Below are 19246 nucleotides of genomic sequence, written 5' to 3' on the forward strand. Positions count from 1 at the left end.
GAAAAAATTGCAGAACCATTGAACACTAGTAGACAAGTGAAACAAATTAGACAGCTCTTTTCAAAGAGATGATTCAAACACAATAGGCCAAATGCCCCCTTCTGTGCTGTATGGATCTACAATGACAATTCATTTCCATTGACCTGGATAGAAACCGCCTGCTGAGATACAATTAAATGTTTAAACGAAATCATTCTCCAATGTAACCTAATAACTAGAAGCTGATTTGTATGGTAATAGACAAGATCTAGAAACTGAGGAAACCAGGATACTATAAAAATGTCTTTTAGATAATTTCATAAGTTCAGATGTAATAGTTCTGTTGGGTTCCTTCTCACCCAGCTTGGAATATCTAATAATGAAGTGTTGTCTATACTAACTGCCACAGGAATTAACTTCAACTACCCTGACAGCAGTCCACACCCTACCTCAGACCAACATGAAGACATTTTCTCTCACCAGACCCCCATCAGTCAGAAACAAAAGCCTGAAAGCACATACCATCTGGCCCAAGAACAGTTTCAACTACGCTGTTACAGACTGTTGAATAGTTCCCTAATACGATAAGGTGGACTCAACCTCACAATATCAGACATCCCACCTCTCCCAGAAGTTCCGGGAGCCCTCCCATATCGATAGCAGCTCCCTGATGCCCGCAAATTATATACAATATCCCAGAAATCGATTTTTTAAGAGAGGGAGAGGGAAGAAAAAGGAAGAAATATAATGAATGAATCCTGCTTGATCCCTCTTTGTGCTAAGTAGACCTATCAGTTTTCTCTGTGGGCGGGCTTTACAGTCGACCTCTCTCTCTCTTCCATATTCCATCAGTTCAGTTACTGCCATCTGTAATGACACTGAAATCATCCAGACAACTGTTGGTGATGAAGTACAAAAGCCTGGTGAAGAAATTCCCAAGGCTGGTGGTGACAACCTGACTACGCGAGGCTGTCCTATACAGGCGGGGCGCATTGGCGTCTTGAAGGGGATTACAGCGGGGTTTAAATTGGAGTGAAATTCCAAAATCGTCCGCTAGGATATCTTTAAAAGTGCACTTGCAGCAAGCAAATTCTTCAGGGCTTTTTTCCTGAAACACTTCCACTTACAGGTACATTGAAGCCCGTGATGGGCTGGGTTTAAGCGCAGCCGTTTTCAGAAGAAAAAACGATTTTAATAAATACCCGGCCCCCACCGAGGTCTCGTCATTAAGACAACGAACTGATTACCTGTGCTGCACACTTTATATGCATTTTGAATTACACTTTATTAAATAATATGGTAATATATTGTTTTATGTGGTGTGCGTGATATATGTATTGTGGCTGCACCATGGTCCGGACAGAGGTTGTTTCGTTTGTGGACAATCAGCCAGCTGACAATAAACTTGAACTTGAAGATACAGAACTTCTAAATCACAGGGGAGGGGGAAAAAGAGAGACAGAGACAACGGACGTATATGCGATCGGACGTTGTCCGAGTGGATGTTAAGCGATGCACACCTGTAATAAGGATACACCTTATGTTTTTCTTTCTTTTAAGGACCACAATATATTAGGGAGGCTAAGTGCAGGGAAGGCTGCTCAAGTATTTCACAGTTCTTTTCAGCAGAAAACCAAAGTCTGACAGAGAAGGTCATTAGAGCTGAGGTGTACTTTACATCTTTCATCGTTGAGCATAACTTGCCATTCCAGGTGTGTAAGCACACAATCAAGCTATTCAGGAAAATGTTTCCTGATTCAGAAATAGCAACAAACTATGCCTGCTCATCAACCAAGACAGCAGCTATCGTGAACATGACACACAAGACAAAATTCAGAAGTCAGCTGTCTCACAAAACACTTGTGAATCTGATGTCTTGCAAAATTAACAAAATTATTGACACAGGCTGCTATGAGGTTGAGATTTCCAGTTGGGACCTCTCTGAAATGAGTTTTTGCAGGGTGGGAAGTCTGCAATATACTTCATTATGATCTTGCACCTTATTGTCTCCTACTTTCTCTGTTGCTAGTGCTCTTTATTCCACATTCTGTTATGCTTTTAAATTATATTACTTCAATACATTGTGTAATTTTTATCAATATGAACAGTAATGCAAAACACTTCATTGTACCTCAGTATGTAACAATGATAAACCAATTCCAATATATAAAAGATACAGCAGATGAAATTGACCTTTTCTAAGTGCAATGACTAGGCAGAAGCACTTAAAATCCAAAAGATTGCACAACCTTCTGATTTGCAAACTTTGCCAGTCCTTCAACACTAGAACTCAATGGTCAATGGAGCAATTAAAGCTTAAGAAATAAATTCTAGTCTTGCCAGCTCGGCCCAGATCCCCCAAAATAAACAGGAAAAACTTCCAGTTTAAAGTCCTTTGGAAGAATTGAGCTATTTAAAAAAAGAGAGCAACAGGACATTCTAGGTATTGGGTCTCAAAATATGCAGCCCAAAGCATAATAATTATTGCTCGTCACCTTGACTTTTGTGGGAGGATTCTCCAGCAGGTAATGTCTGTTCAGCAGACCCTGCATATCCAGTTCAAGTCAATGCAGACAGAAACTTCAGGCTGAAGAATAGATCCAGTATAATTCAGCCCAATACTTGATGCAGCTTTCTTTTTCAATGTTATGCTAATCACATAATGTACATTACTGTCTCAGCTTTATCAACTAGTAGGATAATGGCTACTCATAAGCTGCAGTTAAAGCAGCAAAGCTTTTATATGCGATTGTCTCAGTCACCCTCAGAAACCTATCAAGACTTTAACATATACAGTGAGATGCAAAAGTTTGGGCACCCCAGTCAAAATTTCTGTTATTGTGAATAGCAAAGCGAGTAAAAGATGACCTGATTTCCAAATGGCATGAAGTTAAAGATGACACATTTCTTCAAAGATGACACATTTCTTTAAAGATGACACATTTCTTTAATATTTTAAGCAAGATTACTTTTTTATCTCTATCTTTTACAGTTTCAAAATAACAAAAAAGGAAAAGGGCCCGAAGCAAAAGTTTGGGCACCCTGCATGGTCAATACTTAGTAAACACCCCTTCTGGCAAGTATCACAGCTTGTAAACACTTTCTGTAGCCAGCTAAGAGTCTTTCAATTCTTGTTTAGGGGGTTTTCACCCATTCTTCCTTGCAAAAGGCTTCTAGTACTGAGAGATTCTTGGGCTGTCTTGCATGCACTGCTCTTTTGAGGTCTATCCACAGATTTGATGATGTTTAGGTCAGGGGACTGTGAGGGCTATGGCAAAACCTTCAACTTACGCCTCTTGAGGTAGTCCATTGTGGATCTTGATGTGTTTAGGATCATTATCCTGTTGTAGAAGCCATCCTCTTTTTATCTTGAGCTGCTGCTGCTTTTTTTTTTACAGACGGTGTGATGCTTACTTCCAGAATTTGATGGTATTTAATTGAATTCATTCTTCCCTCTGCCAGTGAAATGTTCCCCGTGTCACTGGCTGCAACACAAGCCCAAAGCATGATTGATCCACCCCCATGGTTAACAGTTGGAGAGGTGTTCTTTTCATGAAATTCTGCACCCTTTTTTCTCCAAACATTCCTTTGCTCATTGCGGCCAAAAAGTTCTATTTTAACCTCATCAGTCCACAGGACTTGTTTCCAAAATGCATCAGGCTTGTTTAGATGTTCCTTTGCAAACCTTTGATGTTGAATTTTGTGGTGAGTACGCAGGAAAGGTTTTCTTCTGATGACTCTTCCATGAAGGTCATATTTGTGCAGGTGTTGCTGCACAGTAGAACAGTGCACCCCAGTCCAGAGTCTGCTAAATCTTCCTGAAGGTCTTTTGCAGTCAAACGGGGGTTCTGATTTGCTTTTCTAGCAATCCTATGAGCAGTTCTCTCGGAAGGTTTTCTTGGTCATCCAGACCTCAACTTGACCTCCACCGTTCCTGTTAATTGCCATTTCTTAATTACATTATGAACTGAGGAAAAGGCTACCTGAAAACGCTTTACTATCTCCTTATAGCCTTCTCCCACTATGTGGGCATCATTTATTTTAATTTTCAGAGTGCTAGGCAGCTGCTTAGACGAGCCCATGGCTGCTGATCGTTGGGACACAGTTTGAGGAGTCAGAGTATTTATAAAGCTTTGAAATTTGCCTCACCTGGCCTTTCCTAATGATGACTGTGAACAAGCTATAGCCCTAACAAGCTAATTAAGGTCTGAGACCTTGGTAAAAGTTATCTGAGAGCTCAAATCTCTTGGGGTGCCCAAACTTTTGCATGGTGCTCCTTTCCTTTTTTTCCCACTCTAAAATTGTACAAAACAAACATAGCACACTAATCTTACTTAAAATGTTGAAAAGAATGTTTCATCTTTAACTTTGACTTTTGGAGATCAGTTCATCTTCTGCTCACAACTATTCACAGCAACAGAAATTTTGACCAGGGGTGCCCAAACTTTTGCATGCCACTATATGTTCTTTTTTCTCTTTTCATCAATACGTTACAGCAGTCTCCAATACTAATTACTTTGTGCAGGCCCACAGTATTCGCCTGTTAATTCAGTCTTGAGCCTGTTAGTTGCTATAATATTGCAACCATCCTACCTGGCCTTCAGTGCCTCTTATCTACTCCGTAACAATTTATTAATACTAACTGTGGAACATTGTCCTTTGAGCTACAATTTGGTCAAGAACTCTTTATCATGTTTAGTCATACCTACGGCGTGTTAACCTTTGCAACATACAAAATGCTGGAGGAACTCAGCAGGCTAGGCAGCATCTATGGAAAACAGTACAGTCAACGGTTTGGGCCGAGACCCTTCAACAGGACCCATGTCTATTGCTTGGATTTCCAGCATCTGCAGATTTTCATGTGTGTGTTAACCTTTGCTCTTTCCCACTCCTGTTCATTCCTTCTACCTCAGGGAACTTTCACACTTGTTTGACACATTCCACTTATTTCCCCTTTTCCTATGTCCCTCAATCTACCAACTGGAACAAAAACAATTCAAAAGGGTTATTGGTCAAACTACAGTAAAGATTTCAGATGGATGCACAATGCATTCAAAGCAACATCTGTGAGGCTCAATGAAATCTCTCTTCCATTTCCTCCAAAGGCTTTGGAAGAATTACAATTGTTTATCTAATTTTGGTAATATGCACACTCCCAGTATGCCATGGGACCATTTATTGGGTCCCAGTGCATCTTTCAATGCTCATGTGGACAGATTTACCTTTGCTCTGGATCCCATCCCATCAGTTAGATGACAATGGAGAGATACTAATGGAGCAGTTTGGAAAACAGGCAGGTTGTGAAGGATGGAAAGATGACACCACCTCTGTGATCTTGGCTACAAACTTTGATATTTTCTCTTGTTCCTCCACCAAATAGCTACCCAATCAAACAGGAAGGATGGACTCAATGTTTAAAGCAGGAACAAATGATTTTCATTCAGATTCAAAACCAACTATAGCAGAATCAAAGTTGTAATTAACTTGTAAATCAAGCCAAATATTTCCCCTCACTTTTTTCTTCTTGCACCTGGTTAAAATTCAGGTAACCTTCAAGCTTTTCCAACACCAAAATAGTTTTCACATACCACAAACTTGTATATCCAGCTTAACGATTCATGATAAAGAAATTCAAGAGGGCAAATATTTCTTCAAATGCGGACAATTCCATAACTGACTCTCAGCATCTACTCTCAAATGCCAGCGAATTTGGTACTTGAAAGTATCCAGATCCAAGCAAATCCCAAATTTGCTGACTGGATTCTGCCAGTGAACCCACTTCATTTTCATTTTTCTTATTTTCAATATTTTGAATGGTTCTGGACATCAAGTCAGATCAAGTCATTTTTTATTGTCATTTCAACCATAAACTGCTGGTACAGTACACAGTAAAAATGAAACAATGTTCCTCTAGGACCATGATGCCACATGAAACAACACAAAACTACACTAGGCTAGTGAGACAACACAAGGCTACACTAGACTACGAAAGACAACATAAGGCTACACTATACTACGTAAGACAACACAAAAACTACACTAGACTACAGACCTTCACAGGACTACATAAAATGCACAAAACAGTGCAAGGCAGTACAATATATAATAAACAAGACAATAGGCACAGTAGAGGACAAATTTCAATATAATAATAAAAGATGTAGATGTCAGTCTAGTCTCTGGGTATTAAGGAGTCTGATGGCTTTGGGAAAGAAACTGTTGCACAGTCTGGTCTTGAGAGCCCGAATGCTTCGGTACCTTTTGCCAGATGGCAGGAGGGAGAAGAGTTTGTATGAGGGGTGCGTGGGGTCCTTCACAATGCTGTTTGCTTTACGGGTGCAGCATGTAGTGTAAATGTCTGTAATGTCGGGAACAGAGACCCCGATGATCTTCTCAGTTGACCTCACTATCCACCGTAGGGTCTTGCGATCGGAGACAGCGCAATTGCCGAACCAGGCAGTGATGCAGCTGCTCAGGATGCTCTTGATACATACTCTGTAGAATGTGGTGAAGATGGGGGGGTGGGAGATGGACTTTTCTCAGCCTTCGCAGAAAGTAGAGATGTGGCTGCGCTTTCTTGGCTATGGAGCTGGTGTTGACGGACCAGGTGAGATTCTCCGCCAGGTGAACACCAAGAAATCTGGTACTCTTAACGATCTCAACGGAGGAGCCGTCACTGTTCAGCGGAGAGTGGTCGCTCTGTGCTCTCCCGAAGTCAACAACCATCTCTTTTGTTTTGTTCACATTCAGAGATAGGTTGTTGGCTCTGCACCAGTCCGTTAGCCGCTGCACCTTGTCTCTGTATGCTGACATGTCGTTCTTAGAGATATTCCTAAGCTAAGTAGCTTTGAGAGATGGCAAAACAAGGATATAATTTTGCTGTATCTGTCAAACATTTCCCCAGCAGTTTCTCTCAGAGTTGGGGGAGTCCATTCATGTGACTAACTCATGCTACACCAGATCCTGGTGCCACATAGGACTTTACCTACTGGGTTCAGGACACTCAGCCAACAAATTCATCCTTTTTGGTAAGAATTAGTCACATATTGGCTTGATTTAGTTAGTAGCACACTTATCTGAGTCAGAAGGTTCAAAGTCCTTTACTTGAACATCATGGCTGCAACTAGTGCAATCTTGCCTGTTCGAGTACATCTAGCATGCCCCAAAGCACCAAACTTTCATGTTTCCTTGAATGCTTTAGACTTCACCGCCCTCACTTTACAAAAATCTATATTACTGCATCATATTTTGCTGATCATGGGTCCTCCTTGTTCGTCTACTTTTCTTTTAAAAAAGAAAGAATCTATTGTTTAAAGACTGTTTTCTAAAACCAGGCTGAAGGAAAAACTGCATTTATAGAAAGTTATTAGAGCCAATATTACATTATTAGTGAGGAATTGCAATGGTGGAACCATAAAATATAAATTTGTCTGAAGTGCAGTGCTGCAGAAAAAGGCTTGGAGGTGTCAAAAAGCTGCTTTCCACATCAAGCTCATGTATTAGACTGCAATTGGGGAATACACTGTAGAGAGGTAGGCTGTCGACGTCAGTACATTAGTGGGTCGATTAAAATTAATATAACACAAGAGTTTTCTTGTATTTTTTAGCTGTGGATTTCTGGTATTTCTTGAAACTTAGAAATCTAGATCTTGAAGGGGACTGAAGTATTTTAAGGAAAACTGGGCAAGAACAAATCTAATCTCACTACCTAAGTGCTTCTGTGGAAGGTTTTGTTCACATAGCAAGTAATATGAAATAATAGAAGAAAGGACATCTTTGGAGCTCTCTCAAAGTACAGCTTATTCTTCATGTCAGTGCCTTTGGAGGACAGATCTAGCAGGCAAATAGATCTGGAGTCCATACTTGCAACAGACAATCTGCTTAAGGTACTCAGCAGGTTCCCTTTACTTTACTGACTGATGGAGTGATTGCTCTCTTTGTTTCTGACTTCTACCCATAGTGACATTAAATGATCCCTCTATGTCACCTTCCCTTTCTGTAGCTGCAATACTATCCATGATAAGCAATATGATTCCCCCACATTTTAATCGCTCCCCCATCTAAACCTCGGAACATCCAGCAGCCTTTACAGCCCTTGTAACAGCTAAGTTTTGGTAATGGCCGCAACACCATAGTTCCACGTACCGACCCATTAGCAAGTTCATTACCCTTAATCTTGAGTGACCCTACTAATGTTTACAGATGCATTGCAGAAAGCATCTTATCTGGATGTACAGTTGGGCATTGCTCAAGCTCTGCCCAAAACAACAAGGAATTGCAAAGATGTGGAAACAGTCAAGTTCACAACAATCAGCCCCTCTCCTTTAAGTCACTCTACAACTCCAGCTACCTTGGTTAAGAAGCCAACATAATTAAAGACTCTTCCCATTTCAATCATATCTTTTCTTCCCCCCCACCCCCCGACGTTCCATTGGGCATAAGATACAAAAGCTCGCAAACACACACCACCAGGCACAGGAACAGATTCTATCTCACTGTCAGACAACTTTTGAATGATAAAGATGAACTCAATCTCTCAATCCATCTTGTCATGACTCTTGCACTTTTTCTACCTGCACTGAACATTCTAAACGCAACACTATATTCTGCATTGTGCTTTTGTTTTCCCTTTGTTCTACCTCCATGTGTTTATGTTTTGAAACAATCTGTATGGATAGCATGCAGTTCTTTTCCCACTGTATCTTGCTATGTGTCAATAATAAACCAACACTAATAGAAATAACTTGCGAACAAAATGCAGTCATCAATTCCCACTCTGCAAGCTGCCATAAAAGACATCGTTATAGCAACCTGTGATCTGCATTACAAGACAGTAAACTGAGATACAAATATTGACCAGGACATGGATTAAACTTGTCTGGATTCTGTTTCATACACACAAACAGACTAAGGGAGAAGACAGGGCTTTATTTTAACATTTCATATAAAAGGCAGCACTGCCTAAACTATATTAATCACAACATAAGTTATATACTCAAGTTTCTGGAATGTGACCTGATCTTTTAAATAAATGAGACAAAGTGTGCTACTAGAGAGCTACAGGCAGGAGCCAATATTAACCTGCCTAGTCAAAATAACTTAAAAGAATTGTTCTTGCTTTTTTTCTAAGACCTCATGAGCAGGGAATTCACTAGATTTGTTCTTCACCTAATCTACAAAACAGAGTGATCATTCTTACCAATACAGACAACCCTGTGTTAAAGGTAACACACATAAAAAAATGCTGGTGAACGCAGCAGACCAGGCAGCATCTATAGGAAGAGGTACAGTCGACGTTTCGGGTCGAGACCCTTCATCAGGACTAACTGAAAGAGATAGTAAGAGATTTGAAAGTGGGAGGGGGAGATCCGAAATGATAGGAGAAGACAGGAGGGGGAGGGATGGAGCCAAGAGCTGGAAAGTAGATTGGCAAAAGGAATACGAAGCTGGAGAAGGAAGAGGATCATGGGATGGGAGGCCCAGGGAGAAAGAAAGGAGGATGGGAGCCCAGAGGATGGGCAAGGAGTTATAGTGAGAGGGACAGAGGGAGGAAAAAAGAGAGAAAAAATAATAATAATAAATAAATAAGGGATGGGGCATGAAGGGGAAGTGGGGCATTAACGGAAGTTAGAGAAGTCAATGTTCATGCCATCAGGTTGGAGGCTACCCAGACAGAATATAAGGTGTTGTTCCTCCAACCTGAGTGTGGCTTCATCTTGGCCGTGGATAGACATATCAGAATGGGAATGGGATGTGGAATTAAAATGTGTGGCCACAGGGAGATCCTGCTTTCTCTGGCGGACAGAGCGTAGATGCTCATCGAAATGGTCTCCCAGCCTGCGTCGGGTCTCGCCAATATATAGGCCACATTGGGAACACCAGATGCAGTATATCACCACAGCCGACTCACAGGTGAAGTGTCACCTCATCTGGAAGGACTGTCTGGGAGGGAGATCGGTGGGAAGGGATGGGGGGGGAACGAATGGACAAGGGAGTCGCGTAGGGAGTGATCCCTGTGGAAAGCAGAAGGGGGGAGGGAAAGCTGTGCTTAGTGGTATAGTTTGGATAGTGGAAATTCACTCTTACGGTATATCAAAATAATTATCCAAAAATTTAAGGTACAGAATAAAATTCACTCATGAATTGTAGGAAACAAAGTAATACAACCCTAAAATTTCTTCAAATTTTCGCTTCTTGACACAGCAAAATAATGCTGCTTTGAATTATGGAAAACATGATACATCTCATTTTCTAGGAATCCACATGCAAAAAATCCACTTGCAACATATAGTATGTCAAGGTCACAAAGGCTTTACTACCGTATTGGCTTCCTCAACACCTGCTGCAAATAATGTAGCACAGAGGTGACAAACCTTTTTGAGAGTGTGTGTCAAATTGGCAATAATCTTCTAAAAACTCACTCTCACATGTGAAAATAGCACCAAATACAATCAATGATCCTGACACACTCACAGGTGAAGTGTTGCCTCACTTGAAAGGACAGTTTGGAGCCCTAAATAGTGGTAAAGGAGGAGGTGGGGGGGGGCAGGTGTAGTACTTGTCCCAATTACCAGGAGGGAAACCAGTGGGGAGGGACAAGTGAACAAGGCAGTAGAGTGATCCCTGTGGAAAATGAAGAAGGGGGGGTGAAGAAGAAAAGATCAGTTAATGGTAGGCTTGCGCTGAAGATGGTGGAAGTTACAGAGAATGATGTGCAGGATGCAGAGGCTTGTGGAGTAGTAGGTAAGGACAAAGGGAAACTTTATCCCTGTTATTACAGCAGGAAAATGGGATGAGGGGCTGATGTCTGGGAAATGGAAATGTGATCAGGGCAGCATCAAAGCTAGTGGAGGGCAAACACCATTCTTTGAAGGAGGACATCTCAGATGCTCTGGAATGGAAAGCCACATCATAGAAGAATCCAGATTACTTACAAAATTGCTGAAGAGTGGATGCATGTCAATGACACACAAAACAAAATAAAAAGCCAATGTTCAACTTGAAAACTATTCTGGGCTTCCATACAGAGCCACTTAAAACAAGCTTTAAATAGACAATAGCATCAGTATCAGGTAAGAAAAGTGGATGCCAGTGACAACTCACAAGGCAGAAGTATTTTTTTGATATGCAGTAAATTCATCATGAAAGGCATGGGGCAGTGACAGATTTATGAACAAGTACACAATATAGGGTTATAATCTTATCTTTACAATCAAAATGGCTTGGTATTGTGAACAAGACAATGTGACTACCAACATGCTTGCAATGTAGAGTACCAACATGCACCCACTCAGACTACTATACACAGAATTGTCAGAGCACACCTGAGGCTCCCTCCCATTCAAAAGAACTCCTCAACCCTTGACCATTCGCTTCCCATATCGCTGTACTCTCTCCTTTCTCCCTACCATGAGCTTTTCCTCACGATTTCCTCCTCTTCCCATTATAAGGTTATACCGACAACAGCCAAATCCCAAGTCTTGGATCCTCTGACTCCTCTATCCTCATCTCCCCAGCCACTGGCTCTTGCTCTCTCCCCCCCCCCCCCCAACGACCTGAATCCCAGGCCACGCTCTCTAGGCTCCTCCACCCACACTCCCAGCCACCCAACTTTCTCTTCCCACACCAAACCCTAGACCCCCGCCCACTCTCTCACACCCCATCCCCAGACCACCAACCACTCTCTCGCCTCCCCCACCCAACCCGGATCCCCGGCCACTTTCACTCACTCCCCCATCCAGCCGCGGAACCCTGGCCACTCTCAGCCATTCACCGCCGCCTACGGAACCCCGGCCATCTCACTTCTCCCAGCCTCTGTCTTCTGGCCTTTCTCTCATTTCTATCCCAACACCGGACCTCCGGACTTTCTCTCACACCCCACTAAATCCCGGCTCCCTGGTCTCTCTCTCTTCCCATCTCCGGATCCCCCGGTCTCTCTCTCTCTCTCTCTCTCTCTCCTCCTAACCCCCAACCCAACCCCCGTCTCTCTCCACCCCCAGTCCCGGACCCGTTCACTCACCCTGCCGTACCACAGGCTGATCTGGCTCTGCGATAAGAGCGCGAACAGCAGTCTCCGAGAGTCGGGCTGGATGTAAAAGGGCTTCTCTGAGCCCCTGAGCGGACACAGGAGCCTCCGGGGCCATCCGCTCAGGAAGTACATGTCCACGGGGAGCCTCCGGCCCGGCCGCCGCTACAAAGACTCGGCGCAGGCTCCTGGCGCGGTGGGACCCCAGTGCTGGTTGACAGCACCACGAGCGGACAAGCAAGGCGACCAACTGCGAACACGGCTGCCTCACTCACGGCCAGCTGCGATAGCGTCGGCACCCAGCCGCTTGCCATTCACATCCGCTGGCTCCGGCAGCCTGTCGCCCGCCATCTTACCTCCGACTGGTAACACGACACGCGAGGGAGGGAGGGAAGTGGTGGGAGGCCGGCGTCCGGCGGCACCCGGATGTCGGCCGACCTCAAAACCCGGTGCGGTCATCGGCTCTTGACCGAGGGGTTCGGTATCTAGCACGGACCTGGGAGAGACAGAAGGCTACAAAACCCGGCATTTAAATCCTGTGGATTGGCGTGGGAACAGAAGCCCCCACCTCTCAAAGGTGCCAAAAATCCGTCCTTCCCGGGTGTGCAGGAATAGACGTGTCTTTCGTAAAGCCGAAAGAATTTTCCATTGGAGATGCATTCCAGAATTATGCATTTGATGTTCCTCTAATAATACAACAAGGAAAACTAAAGTTAATTTAAAAAAATAACAAATTAGGTACATTTAAATAATGGCAATGCCTGCACACATCTGATGCCTGCAATTGCGGGAAGCTCAGCTGTACAAGAAGAACAAATACTTCTTCTTTGAACGCAAACAACAGGAATTCTGCAGATGCTGGAAATTCAAGCAACACACATCAAAGTTGCTGGTGAACGCAGCAGGCCAGGCAGCATCTCTAGGAAAAGGTACAGTCGACGTTTCAGGCCGAGACCCTTCGTCAGGACTCTTCCTTCAGTTAGTCCTGACGAAGGGTCTCGGCCTGAAACGTCGACTGCGCCTCTTCCTATAGATGCTGCCTGGCCTGCTGCGTTCACCAGCAACTTTGATGTGTGTTACTTCTTCTTTGAAGTTCAGAATCAACATGGGCTGCATTTTTTCCATCGCTTGGATCTGAAAAATTCCAGGTCTGATGCAGAATGTGCAATAGTTAATAAAATTAACTTTCTGTCATCTCACCTCTGGCCTCACACCCAAAATTGCCAGCTTAGATTGTGCCAGATAGGACCTGCAGGACAAGTTGTGGGTTTAAACGGATTTAAACCCATCAACCATGGTCGCTACTACTAATCGCTCTACCATGACCCTCAAAATAGATGAGTTGATTGTCAAGTGGAGTTTATTGTCACGTACATTAGACAGGAAGGTGAAGTGCAAGGAGAACTTGTTGGCAGGAGCGTTATAGGCATGTGGGTAGAGTCAGCACACAATATAATTTACATATAAATTACACATAAAATTATACCATACAGTGAAAAAAAGACTACAAATGCAGAACCTTAGAGTAGCAGCAAAATAAATTTACTATGGTCTTCAAAAGTAACATTTTGTAATGCAAATCAAGATATGAAAAATAAAGAGACAATGTAAAATATAACACCAATGGAAGATTGCTACAAGAAGAGGGGCCCTTTTTTAATAAATGAAAAGCATTAACCTGAATTTAGTCACTAGGGCTTATAAAACTGCATTCAATAGAAAAGGAGTTGGGGGTTTACAGGACTCTTAACTTTAGGGTCAACACAGTGGCGTGGCTATGGAGCTGCTGCCTCACAGCTTCAGCAATTTGGGTTTGACCTTAAGTTCTGGCACTGTCTGTGTGGAGTTGGCAGGTTCTCTCAGTGACGACATGGGCTTCCTTCAGGTGCTCCAGCTTCCTCCTACGCCTCAGACATGAATCTCAGTGAACGATAGTATCTGGGGAGTTATGAGGAATGTGGGGAGAATTAACTAGGAGTAGAATAAAACTGATGCCTGATGTTGGCATGAACTTGATGGGCCAACAGGCCTATTACCATCCTCTATGAATCTATAATTCCTTTTGCCAGCAAATAATTGAGTTGACAATAAAAATGAATAAAATTAATTTTCGTAGTTACTGCGTCAAAAATCTCAATCAGATTTGTGAGATAGCATGGTAATGTCATACGGCGCTGGCTGGGAATGGACCCAAGTGCAAGACACAGACACTGAAGTACTAGGGACAGGACTATGATACAGGGTGAGGGCAAGGACATGGACATGAAAACCGGGAACCAGGAACAGGACTGGACAAGAGAGCTAGGAGCCCGGGCATGGACTCCAAGCCAGAGACTGGACAAGGACCCAGTACCTGGGTCTAGCCTCTGGCTCAGACCCCAGAACTAGGCAAGGATAAGGCTTGGCTGGCAGGCAGGATGAGGCTGGAATCTTCAAGCTTGAGGCTAGAGACGAAGCTTGGCAGGAGGCTGGAGTCTTCAGGCTTGAGGCTAGAAGCAAGGCTTGGCAGGAGGCAGGATGGACTCCGAGCTAGAGACTGGACAAGGACCGAGTACCTGGGTCTTGTCTCTGGCTCGGACCCCAGAACTAGGCAAGGATGAGGCTTGGCTGGCAGGCAGGATGAGGCTGGAGTCTTCAGGCTTGAGGCTAGGCAGGAGGCTGGAGTCTTCAGGCTTGAGGCTTGAGGCTAGGCAGGAGGCTGGAGCCTTCAGGCTTGAGGCTTGGCAGGCTCCTCCTGGGCAGGGCGCGGATCACCACCCGACGGAGGCATGGGACAGGAAGGGACAGAATCAACTGCAGGTAATGGCAAGATGGCCTGGCTTACCTGGGTGGAGGCAAGGGACAGGAAGGGAGCTAGGTACAGGGTGGCTCCAAGACAAGATTGCAGGTGAGATGAGGCGAGAGTTACCAGCAAGACAAGGCAAGGCTTCTGGCAAAGTAAGGCGAGACGAGAAGTTCAGGCAAGGCAAGAGTTACCGGCAAGACAAGGCAGGGCTTCAGGAGAGGAAACAGAAGGCAGAGGAAGGGATACAAGGAGTAAGAACAAGAACAATCCAGCAGCCACACCTGGGTCTCTGAAGGTATTTATGCAGACAGCCCCAACGAGCATCAGCTGCCTCAATTAGAACTCAACAAGAACAGAAACAGGGTAGACAGGAAAACCTGGAGCAAGGGTCGATGGACCGGCCCGTGAACTGGAATACAGACTTCACGGACCGGACTATGACAGGTAGGGTGAAGGAACCATGGGTGACAAGTGAGGTGGAGAATCTAGTCAGGTGGAAGAAGGAAGCATACATGAGGTTAAGGAAGCAAGGATCAGCTGGGTCTATTGAGGAATATAGGGTAGCAAGAAAGGAGCTTAAGAAGGGGCTGAGGAGAACAAGAAGGGGGCATGAGAAGGCCTTTGCGAGTAGGATAAAGGAAAACCCCAAGGCATTCTTCAATTATATGAAGAACAAAAGGATGATAGGAGTGAAGATAGGACCGAATAGAGATAAAGATGAGAAGATGTGCCTAGAGGCTGTGGAAGTGAGCGGGGTCCTCAATGAATACTTCTCTTTTGTATTGACCAATGAGAGGGAACTTGGTGACGGTGAGGACAATATGAGTGAGGTTGATGTTCTGGAGCATGTTGATATTAAGGGAGAGGAAGTGTTGGAGTTGCTAAAATACATTAGGATGGATAAGACCCCGGGGCCAGATGGAATATTCCCCAGGCTGCTCCACAAGGCGAGGGAAGAGATTGCTGAGCCTCTGGCTAGGATCTTTATGTCCTCATTTTCCACGGGAATGGTACCGGAGGATTGGAGGGAGGCGAATGTTGTTCCCTTGTTCAAAAAAGGTAGTAGGGATAGTCCAGGTAATTATAGACCAGTGAGCCTTACGTCTGTGGTGGGAAAGCTGTTGGAAAAGGTTCTTAGAGATAGGATCTATGGACACTTAGAGAATCATGGTCTGATCAAGGGCAGTCAGCATGGCTTTGTGAAGGGCAGATCGTGTTTAACAAGCCTGATAGAGTTCTTTGAGGAGGTGACCAGGCATTTGGATGAGGGTAGTGCAGTGGATGTGATCTACATGGATTTTAGTAAGGCATTTGACAAGGTTCCACACGGTAGGCTTATTCAGAAAGTCAGAAGGCATGGGATCCAGGGAAGTTTGGCCAGGTGGATTCAGAATTGGCTTGCCTGCAGAAAGCAGAGGGTTGTGGTGGAGGGAGTACATTCGGATTGGAGGGTTGTGACTAGTGGTGTCCCACAAGGATCTGTTCTGGGACCTCTACTTTTTGTGAGTTTTATTAATGACCTGGATGTTGGGGTAGAAGGGTGGGTTGGCAAGTTTGCAGACGACACAAAGGTTAGTGGTGTTGTGGATAGTGTAGAGGATTGTCGAAGATTGCAGAGAGACATTGATAGGATGCAGAAGTGGGCTGAGAAGTGGCAGATGGAGTTCAACCCAGAGAAGTGTGAGGTGGTACACTTTGGAAGGACAAACTCCAAGTCAGAGTACAAAGTAAATGGCAGGATACTTGGTAGTGTGGAGGAGCAGAGGGATCTGGAGGTACATGTCCACAAATCCCTGAAAGTTGTCTCACAGGTAGATAGGTTAGTTAAGAAAGCTTATGGGGTGTTAGCTTTCATAAGTGGAGGGATAGAGTTTAAGAGTCGCGATGTAATGATGCAGCTCTGTAAAATTCTGGTTAGGCCACACTTGGAATACTGTGTCCAGTTCTGGTCGCCTCACTATAGGAAGGATGTGGAAGCATTGGAAAGAGTACAGAGGAGGTTTACCAGATGCTGCCTGGTTTAGAGAGTATGCATTATGATCAGAGATTAAGGGAGCTAGGGCTTTACTCTTTGGAGAGAAGGAGGATGAGAGGAGACATGATAGAGGTATACAAGATATTAAGAGGAATAGATAGAGTGGACAGCCAGTGCCTCTTCCCCAGGACACCACTGCTCAATACAAGAGGACATGGCTTTAAGGTAAAGGGTGGGAAGTGCAAGGGGGATATTAGAGGAAGGTTTTTTACTCAGAGAGTGGTTGGTGCGTGGAATGCACTGCCTGAGTCAGTGGTGGAGGCAGATACACTAGTGAAGTTTAAGAGACTACTAGACAGGTATATGGAGGAATTTAAGATGGGGATTTATATGGGAGGCAGGGTTTGTGGGTCGGCACAACATTGTGGGCTGAAGGGCCTGTACTGTGCTGTACTGTTCTATGTTCTATGTACAACCATGTTGACTCTTCCTAATCAGCCCTAGCCTTTCCAGTGAACATAAATCCTCTCCCTTAGAATTTCCTTACCTACATTTTATCCAGCAGAAAATTCCCCTTATCCACCATCATAATCAGTGCCATAATTCTATTAAGTTTTATTTGTCATTAGTTTTGTAACCTTTATCATTGTGTTTGGTTTTTATCGCACTGTGTTGTATTTATGTACCTTTACCACCCTTTTTAAAATCCCTGTTTGCATCCTTTAACCATTCTATGTCTTACTCCACCATAAGTGTTTGAAGAGAAGATGCCTTTCTGCTATTTTTTTATGCAATTCAGTGTACAGTCCTCTTGTATTTGTATTTGCTTGAGGGCAACAATTCTTTGTATGACTGGTGTATTCTGTACAATATTCAGCGTACAAAATATCAATCCTTCTTCAAAGTCAGAAACGCAAGAAAACCTGCAGATGCTGGAAATCCAAAGCAACACACACAAAATGCTGGAGGAACTCAGTGGATCAGGTAGCATCTACGGATATGAATAAACAGTCAACGTTTCAGGATGAGACCGTTCATCAGGACTCTTTTGGTGACCTGATTTACCTTCCACCTCAATGAACACTGTATAAAGCTGTATTAGCAATTATGTTTGTCCAGATATTAAAAGTAATCAGTATAATGTGAAGCCCTTTAAGCACCTTAAGAATGTTCTTCCTTTTTAATGTTATGAGCTGTAAACCTCCTCTTTATCATTTACAATTGTATGGAAAATTCACCATTTATCCTATATTCTCTATAGACATCCTAATGATGACATAACACTTGAATGTTGATATATGGCAAATTTGTTTGTGTGACATTGACAACAACAGCATGATGTAGACAACTCAATTATTAATTTACTTTTTGTTAGCATTGAGCCAACCCTGTGATCTGTGCCATCTGTACAGGTTGTGGTTATTAAATGAACGTGGCAGATTACGACACATATTAACTTTCTGAGAACTTCTGAGCAGTTAGGATACGTATCCATTATTATGCATTTCCACTCTAATAGCATGCAATTCTTTAAGTTTAATTACCAGATTATAAATATACTGAAACTCCACAGGAGAGATAGTTCCCACTGTCAAATTTTGAAGTACACTAATAACAAGTGATGGCAGGTGTGACACAGATATCAAATACAGAATAGCAATGGTGAAAGAAGCTTTCCAAAAAATGAAGACAGAAAGATGAGCATGTACGCTAAAAACAGAATACTGCAGTGCTACATTTATTCTATCCTGTCTTATGGAAGTGAATGCTGGACCATTTCCCCAGCAATGGAAAGGAGACTAGAAGCAGCTGAATTATGGTTCTACAGGAGAATGTTAAAAATATCATGGACCACACACACATCAAGTGAAGAAGTTCTCAGAAGAGCCCCAGCAGTTCGATCACTCATACCAACAGTAAGAGAAAGACAACTCAGATTCCTAGGACACACCGCGTGGAAAGATGAACTTTAAAAACTCATACTCTCTGGAAAGATCGAGGGGAGCAAACCTATAGGAAGACCTTGGCTTATGTACATTAAAAGCCTAGCCAGATGGCTACACATCAAGGAAATGGAAGTCATCCAAAGAATGAGGGATAGACCTATATGGAAAACCATGGTCACCAACGTCCGCATCGGATATGGTTCCTAAACAGACAGACACTGATATTAGAAGATTCTAATGCTCTTCAGGGAGAGTAATCTTTGATGCTAGATCACAGCAAAGTGATTGACTACTTCCTGTCCTCTGCGGTGTCCACCAAGTCACTCAGTTCATAAGGATTTAGAATTAGGTCCTGTTCTGATCCCAAAAGACTCACAGGTGAAGTGTTGCTTCATCTGGAAAGATTGTTTGGGGCCCTGGATGGTAGTGGGGGAGGAGGTGTAGGGGCAGGTGTAGCACTTGTTCCAGTTGCAAGGATAAGTTCCAGGAGGGAGATCAGTGGGAAGGGATGACTACACTGGTGTCGGTCCCCTACT

General features: G+C 43.6%; 1 protein-coding gene across 2 annotated transcripts in view; it reads right to left on the reverse strand.

Moving 5' to 3' along the window:
• The window catches only part of ric1 (RIC1 homolog, RAB6A GEF complex partner 1), a 154564-nt gene extending 142203 nt beyond the window's left edge, over positions 1–12361 (reverse strand). For both annotated transcript variants that reach the window (XM_063049186.1, XM_063049185.1), the window contains exon 1: positions 11999–12361. In XM_063049186.1, the coding sequence (XP_062905256.1) occupies positions 11999–12139 (141 nt within the window). In that variant the 5' untranslated portion in view covers positions 12140–12361. The remainder of the gene's footprint in view (positions 1–11998) is intronic.
• Positions 12362–19246: the final 6885 nt, after the last annotated feature.

Source organism: Mobula hypostoma, chromosome 5, assembly GCF_963921235.1.
Source record: "Mobula hypostoma chromosome 5, sMobHyp1.1, whole genome shotgun sequence".
NCBI lineage: Eukaryota > Metazoa > Chordata > Chondrichthyes > Myliobatiformes > Myliobatidae > Mobula > Mobula hypostoma.